A 13,557-nucleotide genomic window follows, 5' to 3' on the forward strand; every position below is an offset into this window, starting at 1 on the left:
GGCTGCCTACAGCATGGGAAACTCAGATTTCACCATGCTGAGCAGAGAATTTACATTATTATTCTCACACTTGCATATAAACTTAAATAATAAAACCAAATGTCTCTTGATGAAGGCAAATTTTCGGAGAATAAAACCTACTTCATGGCTTAGAACAAATACCATAAGTAACAGTTTCAAAAGTAGCGTCCGTATTACATGAAGAATGGAGAAACACTGAATCTCTTAATTTAGCAAAGTACCTTTCAGGCCAGCCATCTACTCAGCAAACGTCGAAGCAGCTACTAAAAGCTTAGCAAGGATTCTGAATTCCTCAGAAGGGCTGCTGGAACCTGTCGGAACATCCTGCCCCGCAGGCGAGGCCGAGGACCTGCAGCACCTCCAGGACAGAGTGGTCACTGGGGACAGGCAGTCCTCGTCACTCTGGGAAATTTCCTTCCGCAAGCTTGGTACCAATCACCAAATCCTCCGGTGATGGGAAACAAATTTCAACCTTCTTTAAAACAAGTATGGGCACAGAGGGGAAAACCAAAAGACCAGCACAGCACAACAGGAAATCTTTATAAAGAGTCTAACTGCTTTTATTACAAGGGTGCAAGGCAGCATTTTATCCAACACTCACCAACAGCAGACCGGCATCTTCTATAAAACAGTTCCAGAAAGTTCAAACAGGAAAATGAAAAGATACATTATCTGTAATGATTCTCGTACAACAGTGTTTAGTGTTGAAACTTCATGTCACTCCAATAAAGTGTAATCATTTTCTAGCAAACATGTGGCAAAAAAAGTTTGCTGTTTTATTTTGTTTGCCTACAGACATATCAGAACATGCCTCACAATTAGAAACGTTTTTACGGCACTCCAGGACACCAATAGCTATTCGTGCTCAGGCTCAGCCAGTTGTACCAAATACCGGAAAATACAAAATGATAGGAAATATAAACATCAATTTGTATTTCAAGTTTATAACATTTTATTTACAAAAATAGGCCGGGAGGAAAAGGGTTTGCAGCCCCATATTCTTTCCTGGGGGGACTATTTTGTGTCATCTTCTGGGTTTTTTTCCTAACAATTTTTAAAGTCGCAGGTGAATTCCTCCAGAATTCAATTCGCGAACTAGAAGCTGGGGAGGCGAGGAGGGGAGGGGGCGGGCGGGGGAGGGGGGTGGCGGGGAGGGAAGGGCCGTCGGACAGCGGGCACACGGATGGCGTGCACTGAACTGCCTCATGCACTCGGCGACGCAAGCACGCTTCTCAACATCGACACCAAACGCCACTATGTACAGGAGCTGCGGTCTTGTCGGGGCCCCGACGGCACCTGCTCACCAGCGTGACGCGACCGGGTGACCGTGTCGAGGCAGACACTAAGACATGACTCCGAAGACGGGGTTGTGGCGGCAGATGCTGGGGCCATACTCCTCGTAGTCCTTCTTGGTGTGACAGACCTGGAAGAACTCGGGCTGGAAGGGCAGCGGTTAGAGGGGATCTAGAGACCTTCCCGAAAGGTGGTCAGAGTCCTACACCGTGATGCAAGCCAGAGACTCTCCTGACTCAACACCCCACTCCTTAGCCAGACCCCTGCGGGAAAGTCTGCACCCCTCTGAGGCCTGAGCTACGAACCAGGACTTTATTTCATTTCTTTACAATGTATTTGGCCTCTACTTAGGACCAACTACATGCTCACCCTAAATTATCAGTTTACTAGCTATTCACGAATTTGAGGAGAAAAAGGAATAATTACTTGAAAAAGTCACTGGAATTAATGATTAAAGCAAGACGTCTGAGGTTATTTCTGGATTTCACTTACCCATATTACCTGTAACCCCTAATTAGCAAGGATCAGCTGTGCAATTGAAACTACCTCTAAGATATTTTTCATATCTCCCGGAACTAAAAGTGCCACACACAGTTCAACCTTCACAGGACAACCTCATTCAAACTCAACGAAGAACGCAGACACGAAAACACTGAGCAGTCTAGACAAGAACTTACCGTTGAGGCAAGCATGGAACCGCCGAACCACACGGCGTAGCGCTGCATGTGATGCGTTATCACCTGAACCTCCACAGGCTTCGGCTGGAAAGGAGAGTAACGTGGGGTCACCGGATAACCTCGCAGCGGACAAGAGCACAGCTCCGCTCCGACTGCCGACCAACGCGGGGCCTCCTCCCAACTGATGGCACGAGGCCCATCCCTTCCATTCAAGTCCCTCTGCGGTGGCATCAGCCCATGTGGCCTCTGAATGGAAGGGTCTGATCCGCTCCCGCTGCCAAATCCACCCAGCCCCCAGCCCCCAGCCCTCATGCAGGCCGTACAGAGAACAGAGCAAGCCAGTCAAGGACGGGTTATCACTCAACGCTATAGGCAATTTTAAACAGTAAAAAATCCAAGCAACTAACTGAACCAATTTTTTTTTACTAAACAAATTAGATGTTTTAGCATCGTGGAGCTAATTCCAAGTAACACTGAGTGTCCCAAAACTACTGTGAGACCCTGTGCCAAGACTGTGATTCCACTAGGTTAAAGGGTGTGTGTCTGCTCCCACGTACCCCACACCAGAGCCCGGGCCTGCTTGGAAGCCCAGGGAACACCACCAGCTCATTGAGAACGATTACCTCAGAGGAACACACACGGGAACTCCCTGCTGCTGTTAGTTATCTTAGTTTAATGAGAACGCGGCCAGAGGATATGAAAGACCCTCACTGCAAACGGGTCCCCTCTCCCTAGATGCTGGTCGTCACACAACAGGCCTCATCTCTCGCAAGACAGAGAAACCGCCGGCAGACGTGGTCGGCGTGGGCGCCAAGGGGCGGCTGCCAGCTCAGCAGCCATCAGCCTTAGCTACACTCTTGGAGGGAGTTCAGGCAGCACATCTCCGAATGTTACCTCACAGTGCAGCTGAGAAACCAATGCGAACCTGTTCCTACTCCAGGCCCCGTTCCTACTCCGCCCGTCCGTGGGAGGGGGAGCGGCCGTGGTGAGCGTGGCCTGGGAGGGAGGGAGAGCGGCCAGACTAGCGCGCCCGTCCTGCCCCCTACCTTGATCCGGCCTCCGCTGAGCTCTTCGCTGAGTCTCAGTCTGGCATCTACCACTCGTTTCAGATCTCTCTGCAGTCGACGTCCAAAGTCCCTGAACATCGTCGAGCCTCCTGAAAGAACGACATTCTAAAAGACACAAAGCAGAGGGGTTTCCTTTGATGAAATCACCCACCCACACCATCCTGGTAACCCGCCCCACTGCTCCCATGTGGGAAGACAGGAGTCAAAGCAAAGTCAATGCTATCAAAAAGCCTATGTCTTGCTCCTGAGTTATAAACTCTGCCTCTCGGTATTTTCCTCAATGATAACCAAGCAAAAACAGAAATTCTGCTCCACGTGCTCCCTCAACAATGAGAGAGCCTCACAAGGACCAGGAGGCCAAAATACACTATGAACCAACAAACTGACTTGCTAGAATAATCTAAGGCCAAAGTAACAGTGGATCTTCAGCTATTTTGCCTTAATAATTCCTGGGGCGGGGGGAGGGGAGTCTTTCCATGAATACTTGAACCTTTTTAGAAGGGTGAGGCCAGGGAGGAAGGCTGCCTCTGGGGGCTACCAGGAGGAAGGAGACACCGTGCTGCCACTCGCCTCCACCACTCACATTCTGCTTGGTGGCCAACAGAAGCCTGTGTGTGGAAGGGGGAGGAAGGGGAGCTTTACCAAATCTCTCATCAGGTTTGATGAGAGACAAACGCTGCTCTATCAGGCTACAGGATATTACTTAGGACAATGAATGCGAAAGTAGCTATATCCTGGTAACTTTTTTATAGAAAATATCACTTGAGAAAACTGCATAGAAGGACAATAAAGTACCCTTCCTGGAGCCTGAAAACCCTACTTCAAGACCTGTAGGGACATGAAGGTGTGGGATCCACCCCTGCTCTTCCCGGTCCCGGAGTGATTGCAGGGCTCCTCCAGTAAGCTCTACCCCAACAGTCAACCCCTCACCACACGGAAGAGAAGGGGGAAGCGCACCTTCCTGTCCCTGCTGGCCCAGCTCACAGGTGACATGACGTAACCTCACAATACCCCTTTCCTGACTCCTGCTGCCCTTGGGAAAGGTTGCCTGCACCAAGCAGAGAGAGGCTGTTCTTTCTTCTGAACTCTCAGAACAGCCACCCCAGCACCCATGTAGACTCGGGACGAGACAGGTGAGAGCAGAGACAGGAGGAAAAAGAGCAGGGGCGAGGAGAGGCCACTGGTGATCCTGTCTCCAACCTGGGATCTAGACCAATTCTCTGTAGAGAGAAATGTCACCTTCATGACCTATCAGCAGACTGCCAGTCAAGCAGGACGCACCCTCCAGTCGCTGGGCTGAAGAGAACTGCCAGAAGCTGAGGCTTTCAGCGGGCCTCAGCTGGGGATGGCCAGGGGAAGACATCAACAAGTGGCCACCAAACTGAACTAACATTTTCTGAAAACTTTCAAAAGTCTCACGTACGACCTGCTTTTAAGAGAGGATCTGCAGGCGCCTCGGTGGCTTAGTGGGTTAAGCGTCTGACTCCTGATTTCAGCTCAGATCATGATCTCAGGGTCATGAGCTCCAGACCCCTGCCAGACTCCACACTCAGCCAGGGGTCTGCTTGAGATTTTCTCTCTCCCTCCCCCTTTGCTCTCCCCTCCCCCTGGCTCATGCAGGCACACATTCTCTCTCTCTCTCTCCCTCTCAAATAAATAAACCTTTCAAAAGGGGCGGGGATCTGGGCTTGGCCTTTAAGGCTAGGAACGAGGGGGGATTCTGATTTAAGACGTCCATGGCCCTTCCTAGTGGGAGAAACACTATGGGAGCCCGGAGCTCTGAGCAACACCACAGTGCTACCCTCATCCCCCCTTCTTCCAACCTTCTACTGAAAGGATAACAACACTGCACACTGCAGGCCCCCTGAGCAGGGAACCCCTCCTTAGAGAGCATCTAGGAATAAACACATCAGATGAAGTGCGGCTGAAGGGTCTCTGCCACCAGAATCGTGCGCACACGGCCAGCCCGCACCTGTGCACTTCAATACGCGCCAACTTGTTTGCTCTCAGAATAGTGTGGGCTCAGTCCCCAGGAAGCCCAGCCAGCTGCCTCTGCTATTGCTTGGGGGGCAATCTTCTACTGACGCCCCCCCCCCCACACACACACAGACTGTCAGGCACCTGTCTGTTCTCGACAACTTGCAAACCCAGATCTTTCAAGCAACATCCTGTCCCAGGATCAGTGTCATGAATAATCAGTGCTGCGCTCTGTCTCCTTGGGGAGAACTGTCCCAGGAACAACAGGAGAGGGTCTGGTTCCTCTCAGAGTCAAGGGGCCATTCACCACAGCCGCAGCTACGGACACACGGAACTGGGGTCAGCCTGGGTACTGACGCCCGTGCATGACACCACCAAGAGGTGAGACCTGCAGGACCAAATGCCTGACGGACCAGAGGGCAGTCCTAAACAGAGTAAAACCCATCTCCTTTCAGAGAGGTGTTGTCACCTGGGGACACAAACTATGTATGTTTGCTGTGAAGAATCACAACTTAAAAGCATTCTTGATATTTTGGTCATCACATCCTGGCAACTGGTGCTGCTTTCTAAATGCTGGTCAGACCACCAACTGTTTTCTAGAACGAAAGACCTTGGCTTATATCAAGGAAGAATTCAGCAGGAGTTGGGGGGGGGGCGGGGGCCGCAAGGACAGCACCTGCCTAAAATCTGACATTTCTAAGAGTGCTTTTACTGACATGCCTTGTTTTCAGTTTTTTGCTATTGTTTTTCACTTTTGATTTCTTAAATCCCACCACAGACAACTCCTCTAAAACCTTTCCAGGCAAAGATGACCTCAGCCTTGCTCTCTGGTGTGGAACCTAAAGCAACCACAAGTCAGGCAGTGCCCCGCGGGTTCTGAGGAAGCCCGGGTCTGTCCGGGAGCGCGCCGCTGGCCCATCTCGGTGTGGGGAAGCGGGCCACAGCGGCCAGTTCCTTGAAAGTCACAGGAAGACTCTGTCTGCTTATTCTGCCCTTAAATGACTGTCCTTAAAAGATATGGAATGGCTTTTAACAGAAAACCCAATACTATCAACTCAGAATTTTCTGCTGCCCAATCTCAAAACTGGGTGGCGATTATTTTGAAGGATAATCTGAAGGGCATGTGGTGCGTTCATGCTTCTAAGTGATCTCAGTGTCATTACTACATCAAAACGGGCCATCAGAGAGCTACCTGTGTGCTCGGTGTCCTCTTGGTATCCACCCAAAGGACCATTAATCTAAGCTTCCTGCCCTCAGCACAGGCCAGCAGACAGAGCAGTGAGAAATTTGCTGCCTCTTGGAGAGACAGGTGGAGAAGGTACTCTTAGTGAAGGTCTAAAGAAACAGCTTCTCCTCGGTCCCGGTGTCAGGAAAAGCAGGGCCTCTCAGGAAAACTCACTGGTTTAGATCACGCGTCTCAGAGGCCCTGTGACTCCCATCACAGATTAAGCCGTCCCTCTCTCCTCTGGTTCTAGGCCTTTCCTGAATGGCTGGATAGAACCGTGCTGTGCTCCGCTCTGTCCTCATTTTGCCCTTCTGTGTCTCTCGGCTGCCCCGTTCTCCCTCGCCCAGACTGCTCCTACATGGAATGTACTCTCCCGACTGCCTCAAACTGCACACACTAAAGGGTGGGCAGGTAGGGAGGGGCAAGTTTCTAGGGGCAGACAAATAGGAAAGCTGAAACACATTAGGACTGGCTTCAGACAAAACAGAGCAAATGGCTAAATGAGACAGGAGTCTCTGCAAGAATGCTGTCTTCATTCTGAATTCCTTCTTTCCGTCCTTCCTTCCCTGCACAACAAACCTCGACAGCCGGGAGTCTGCTGTGATCACCAGTGAACCCCCTCCTCCGAGTCACAGGTGCCAAGACAAGACCTCTGGAGCCCCAGAGACCAGAGACTATAACTGGGTGCTCCAAGTTCATTCACAGGCTGGAAGAAAATGTCCGAATCCCAGGAATCTAGAGATTCCCAAAGGGGCCTGAGAGATCTGAAAAAAGTTAGAAAATATATGAACTGAAATTTTAAAACACAACTTTCTATCACTGTGGACACTTACATTTTAAAAAGTTAGTATTTTAAATCTCCTAAAAGCATTTTCAAGTTGTTCAATTCAGACTTTTCTCTAAAAAGGACCGGTTTGTTTCTTGCATAAGAAAGAAATCGCTCTGTGACTGAATCTCTATCGTCACCTGACAGGTACCCAGGAAGGTCAAGGCGAGGCAAAGCTGTGTTTGCTCCTGAACTGGCAGTGATTTGGCTCTGGAAGCAGGGTCCCCGCACCGTTGGCGGAACTGCCCCCAGGCACTTGCTCACCACCATTAAGGAGAGCTACGTACATGCACCCACCCAATAGGCCCCCAAGAAAGAGAGGAGGCATTTGAGGGGCAGGCATCCATCTCAGGAGAATCTATAAGGTAAGGTCACGCCCAATGACAGGTGAAAGACAAACAACCCTCTTCCACTGCCCTGCCTGCTATCCAGAATTATTTCATCCTCATCGTGAGATAAATATGAGCTCAAAATCACAGGCTGGAGCTCCATCCACACCGTTGTTATACTCCGTCTAGGTCAGCACAGTTAATATAGTCAAAGACAGTGAACTTGGACACTATGCGACACAGGGAGACCTGAAGAAAATACCAGCATGAATACTGGCAAGATTCAAGATAGCCCTACCCATCAGGAAGATTCTGGAGAGGTCAGAAAGTTTAGAGAACAATGTCATAAGCTCAGAAAATACTCAGCAAATGAGAGGAATGTGAAACAGGGCAGATAGCAAAACAGCAGAACTGAAAAGACTAAATTAGGGGTGGTCTGAATCCAGGTTGTACTGAGATTTACTTACATAGAGTATACTGTGTGTAATTAAACTTCACTACATGACTGGAGATGAAGAAAAGCGAGTCCCTGAATTAAGTCAATTAAGACGCTCAGCGGGACAAGTGATGAGATAAAACACCAATGGGTCCCCCCTGTGGACACGATGGCTCTCATTGACCACGGTAAGTGGACACGATGGCTCTCATTGACCACGGTAAGTAGACAAGATGGCTCTCGTTGACCACAGTAAGTGGACAAGATGGCTCTCGCTGACCACGGTAAGTGGACAAGATGGCTCTTGTTGACCACGGTAAGTGGACAAGATGGCTTTTATTGACCATGATAAATGGACAGATGGCTCTCACTGACCATGGAAAGTGGACAAGACGGCTCTCATTGACCACTGCAAACAGACAAGATGGGTCTCATTGACCATGATAAATGGACAAGATGGCTTTCATTGACCATTGTAAGCGGACAGGATGGCTCTCACTGACCGTGGTAAGTGGACAAGATGGTTCTTATTGGCCATCATTAAGTGGACAAGGTAGCTCTCACTGTCCATTGCAAGTGGACAAAATGGCTCTACTGACCATGGTAAATGGATAGAATGGCTCTCACTGACCAGGTCAACTAAGCATCACCTTATGAGAACTTACTGGCTGTGCTGATTTCACTCTAAACCCTTTCCCATTTCTGCCCTGGAACAGATCACCTGTATCTGGCAGATTATACAGCTTCCTCCATTGATTTTGTTGTAGCAGAAAATAGATCAAATACAAAACAGTACTTGGTAAAACAAAGCTGGGTTCACATTAAGTCCTTGGAGTGATGCCTGAATTTAACAGCGATCCCATCTTCCTAAGACATACACAGGGATCTTGTGCACAGGGCTCTTAATAATTTTAAATCACTCACATCAACCAAACTAGGTACTTAAAGATACTGTAAGAAATAGAAACTATCAACAGAAAATTTCAAATAGGCCAGTTTACCCAAAAGAACTCAGAGCTGGATTTCAGGGACTGAGAATTTGCAACATAAGCCATCATCATAAAATACTTAAAAATTGAATAGATTACATCTAAAATGGCCATTTATTTTTCAAGTAAATTTCTATTTACATTTCGAACAAGATAAGCACAGTAACCTAGCTTTCTAAAAAAATCACCATAATGGCTATTTTATTTTTTTTTAATAATAATATTTTTATTATATTATGTTAGTCACCAAACAGTACACCCCCAGTTTTTCATGTAAAGTTCCATGATTCATTACTTGCGTATAACACCCAGTGCACCATGCAATATGTGCCCTCCTTAATAGCCATCACCAGCCTATCCCATCCCCCCCCCGGATAGCTAAATCGTGGAAGGAGCCAAGATGCCCTTCAACAGATGACTGGATTAAGAAGATGTGGTCCATATATACAATGGAATATTACTCAGCCATCAAAAAGAATGATTTCTCAACATTTGCTGCAACGTGGATGGGACTGGGGGAGATAATGCTAAGCGAAATAAGTCAAGCAGAGAAAGACAATTATCATATGGTTTCACTCACTTATGGAACATAAGAAGTAGGAAGATCGGTAGGAGAAGAAAGGGAAGAAAGAAAGGGGGGGGTAAACAGAAGGGGGAATGAACCATGAGAGACTAAGGACTCTGGGAAACAAACTGAGGGCTTTGGGCTATTTTAATACGTTTAATCCTACTTTTTCGGAAAAGGCAAATACTAACAAATTGATGTATGGATTTTTTTTTTAACTTTTTATTTGAAAAGAAAAAACTTTCCACTTGGAAATAAGTAATTTCAAGGTAGCAGAAGTGGTACACACCCTTTATTCAGATTCACCTGCTTTGAACACATCTGCTCCATCGTTCGCACTCTACACACACACACACACACACACACACACACACACACACACATTCTTTAATCATTTGAGAGTAAATTATATGCATCATGGTCCTTTATTCCTAAAAACTTTAGAGTGTATCTATCAAAAACGGACATTCTCTTATGTTACCTCAGCACGACTGTCAATTTCGTGAACTTGCATGAACACAAAACTTTTACCCAATCTATTATCCCTATTCCAGTTTTGTCACTTGACCTATTAATACTCTTTATAGCATTTTTATCCCTCCAGTCCAGGATCCAGTCTAGGGTTATTGCAATTATTTGTCATATCTCTGTAATGGATTTTTTAATTAAGAAATAATTCACCTGAGTATAAACATGAATGTTCATTATGAAACTTTAGAACACTGCGAGATCTTGAGCTGCCTTCAGAGAAACAATATGTAAAATCCATTTTCTCATTCATGCAATAAAAATGTAGCCAAATGATTTTAGACAAAGTTGCTAAGGTACTCGACAGGGAGGAAACAGTCTTTTTCAACAAGACGCTAGAATAACTGATACCCATGGGAGGATGCAGACACTCGCTACTGTCCTTCATATACACCCTGTAACTCAAAATGGATCAGACTGGAATATAAAGCTAGAACTACAGAATCCCTAGAAAAAAAATTTAATCTTCATGACTTTGATATTGGCAAAAAAAATCTTTGACGGCACATAAAAAAGTATTAACCATAAAAGATAAAAATGTATAAACTGGACTTCGTAAAATGAAAAACTTCTGTTCTTCCAAAGATCGCACTAAGAGGGGAGCCTGGCTGGCTCTGTGAGCAGGGCATGTAGCTCCTGATCTCGGGTCTTGAGATCGAGCCCCACGCTGGGGGCAGAGAAGACTTAAAAACAAACAAACCAGCAAAAGATACCACTAAGAAGATGAAAAGACAAGCCAGAGACTAGGAGAAAATATCTGCAATATATATATACACACCTCCCGCAAAGAACCTGCATCCAGATAAAAAAACAGAACACTTACAACTCAATAAAACAAACCAAAAGAAACGAATAGGCAAAATCTTAGACATTTCACAAAAGAAGGTACACGAATGACCGATAAGTACAAGAAAAGACAGTCAACAACATCCGTAATCAGGGTCATGCTGATTAAATCCATCACACGGGAAGTTCAAGTGAAGACGGCAACAGACGGCACAAGCACCCTGGGGAAAGTCTGCTGGTCTTTACAAAGTTAAACATACACTTACAGAAACGACAAAGCAATTGCTCTCCTGGGTATTTGCCCAAGGGAAATAAGACATATATCCACAGACTTGTACCCAGATGTGCAGAGCAGGCTTTTGTGGTAGCCAAAACCTAGAAACCAGCCAAATGCTGTACCAGTGGGGGGAAGATCCACTGTGGGACATCATAGAGCAGGTGCTAACTGGCACAAAAAGGAACAAACTGGGCTACCCCGCAGGTCCAAAGCACGAACTGAGTGCAGGGAACGGGACACACTGCATGACTCCACGTGCGAGCAGCCCAGGAAGTCAGGTCTGACGTGCAGTGACAGAGAGCAGCTGCGTGCTCTCCATCAGCTGGTGCTGAGGCACAGGGACGGCCGGAGAGAGGACAGGGACCGTGTACGGGCGACGGTCACGTTCTCTATCTTAACTGTGGTGCCAATTCCTTGGCTATGCAGACTTGTCCAATCTCCTCACACTGTACTTAAAATGGGTTTGCTATACTGTAAGAAAATTATACCTCGGAGTGGAATTTTTACAAACGGCAATGCAACAGAAGGCTATGGTGAATGGAGGCAACCCCGGCACCGAGCCGCGAGGCGGGAGGAAGCCGGAGGGGCCCGTGGTCTCCAGGTCTTCCTGCGCTACATACTCTGCCCGTGTGAGGAAGGAAGCACAGGACCAAACCAAGTGCACTAAACCCTGAACTCCTCCCAGGGGCTGCTGCGCACAGCAGAAACGCAGGCCCCGCGGCCCAGGCCCTCCCTGAGAGCGAGCTCCAGTCCTCACCCCAGTTCCAAGCCTTGCTTGGAGCTGAGACATTCTAATGTGACCCGGTAATCTCAACAGACTTATGGAGGAACAACCCTTGACCTCAACCCACTCGCCCACAAGTAAATGTCCCCCGTTCTTCTGCCTCTGAACACAGAGCTGTTGTCCTGGACCCCGCCTGGATGCCTCCCCACTAGCAAGCAGCTTTCTTCACATGGACACACGGCACAGCAGCCCCAGGAGGAAGGTCTGCGGTGCCTGGACCAGGTCACAGGTCTGGCTCTCGTTTTCGGCTCCTGCCCAGGCTTCTGAGCACCACAGCTACCAGGGACATGTGTGTCCAGCTACCTGGAGCACACACATGACACAATTGGCGGGTCCCGGAGCCTGGCAACAAAGTGGAGTCAGGAACCTCTCTGCGTACTCCCAGATGCCCAGCGGGACCTGACACCCACCCACAGCACCCGTCACGCGGACCCTGCTGCAGCTCCTTCCCCACCCCCATGGCCCCGCAGAGGTTCTCAGCGGACGGACAGGGAGCCTGCCAGGCGGGATGGAGGGCGATACGGTTTTAAAAGGAAGATACACCTACTGTTTATACTGCATACAGCAGAAAGCCAGGCTCTCTGAAATCCTTCTGCCTGAAAGGAATACGGGGCAAGAGCAAGGGAAGAACTAGAACACAGCATTCTAAAAGATGAGCAAACATGGACTGGGGGTATGCTGTTCTCCTGACGAGGCATTTCAAGCTCTTCCCAGCCTGAGCCCCAACCCCTGCCCCACTCCACCAGCGCCAGGAATGATGGCCCCAGCTCACGCGCTCCTCTACTGGTTTGAGACCAAAGGGCAAATCATTTTCACCTCTCTGGACTTCAACTTCCTCATCTGTAAAATAACGTAACCACGTAGCCCGCAAGGTTTTTAAGGAAACTGAAGTAGGTGACGTGTGAGCAGTGTCCAGCCCGGGGCTGGCATTCAGAGCACAGGTGCGCACTCATTCACGCCTCCCAACACTGGTAGGCCCGTCACCACCCTCCACCACACTCAGGACTGAGCAGGGCACGCCCACCCACACCCCCACTCTCCGTCTACACTCTCTGTACCCCATCACGCAGCACAGGGCATGGCAAGCAGCGGGTCCTCAACAAATGTTTGTGGGTGAGTGGAGGGCCCAAAGGTGAAGGCTGTTTGCTTTACTGAACTCTGAAATGAAGGGGGAAAGGGAAGGAAAAGGACTCCAGCAAGGAATTCAGGAACCACGAATAGGTAACCATCTCTACTAAGTTCTTGAACCTCAGTAATCTCACGCTTCTCCCTCGGGCACAGGTTCTCAACCAGGGACAAGTCTGCCCCCACGGGGCATTCAGAATTGTCTGCAGATGCGTGTGATAGTCAGGAACGGGGCGGCGGGGTGCTCCTGGCACCCAATGGGTACACGCCGCACGTGCCACTGAACCTCTCACCGTGCACAGGGCAGCCCCCACAGAAGAGGACCATCTGTCCCAAATGCCCACAGCACCAAGGGCGAAGAAACTTCGCTCCGGTGTTAAGCAATAAAACCAAAGAGACCCGCGCAGCAGCAAAGCCAAGGGGCACCAGGGGAGGGGCGCCCCACTCTGCGGCTGAGCCCAGGTATACAACAAGCCCCAAAGAGCAGCTGCTGCAAAGGGAGAGCAGAGGAAACTAGGAAAATCCCTGAGAACTTGAAAAATAGAAAAGTCGATCAGCTGGCGCCCACATGGGTCCTGAAGATCCGTCAACCTGGCCTGGATGTGGGGGCATCTGGAACATCGCCAGCCGTCCTTTAACGGAACGTGGTAAT

At 48.7% G+C, this 13,557-nt stretch overlaps 1 protein-coding gene across 5 annotated transcripts in view; it reads right to left on the bottom strand.

Moving 5' to 3' along the window:
- Window positions 1-557: 557 nt before the first annotated feature.
- Window positions 558-13,557, bottom strand: part of ACTR3B (actin related protein 3B) — an 80,583-nt gene continuing 67,583 nt past the window's right edge. For all 5 annotated transcript variants that reach the window (XM_045792253.2, XM_045792250.2, XM_045792252.2 and 2 more), the window contains 3 exons: window positions 3,038-3,163; window positions 1,992-2,075; window positions 558-1,459 (listed from right to left, as the gene is read on the bottom strand). In XM_045792253.2, the coding sequence (XP_045648209.1) occupies window positions 1,364-1,459; window positions 1,992-2,075; window positions 3,038-3,163 (306 nt within the window). In that variant the 3' untranslated portion in view covers window positions 558-1,363. The remainder of the gene's footprint in view (window positions 1,460-1,991; window positions 2,076-3,037; window positions 3,164-13,557) is intronic.

This window comes from Ursus americanus, chromosome 3, assembly GCF_024610735.1.
Source record: "Ursus americanus isolate L20-20 chromosome 3, mUrsAme1.1.p, whole genome shotgun sequence".
Classification (NCBI taxonomy): Eukaryota; Metazoa; Chordata; class Mammalia; order Carnivora; family Ursidae; genus Ursus; species Ursus americanus.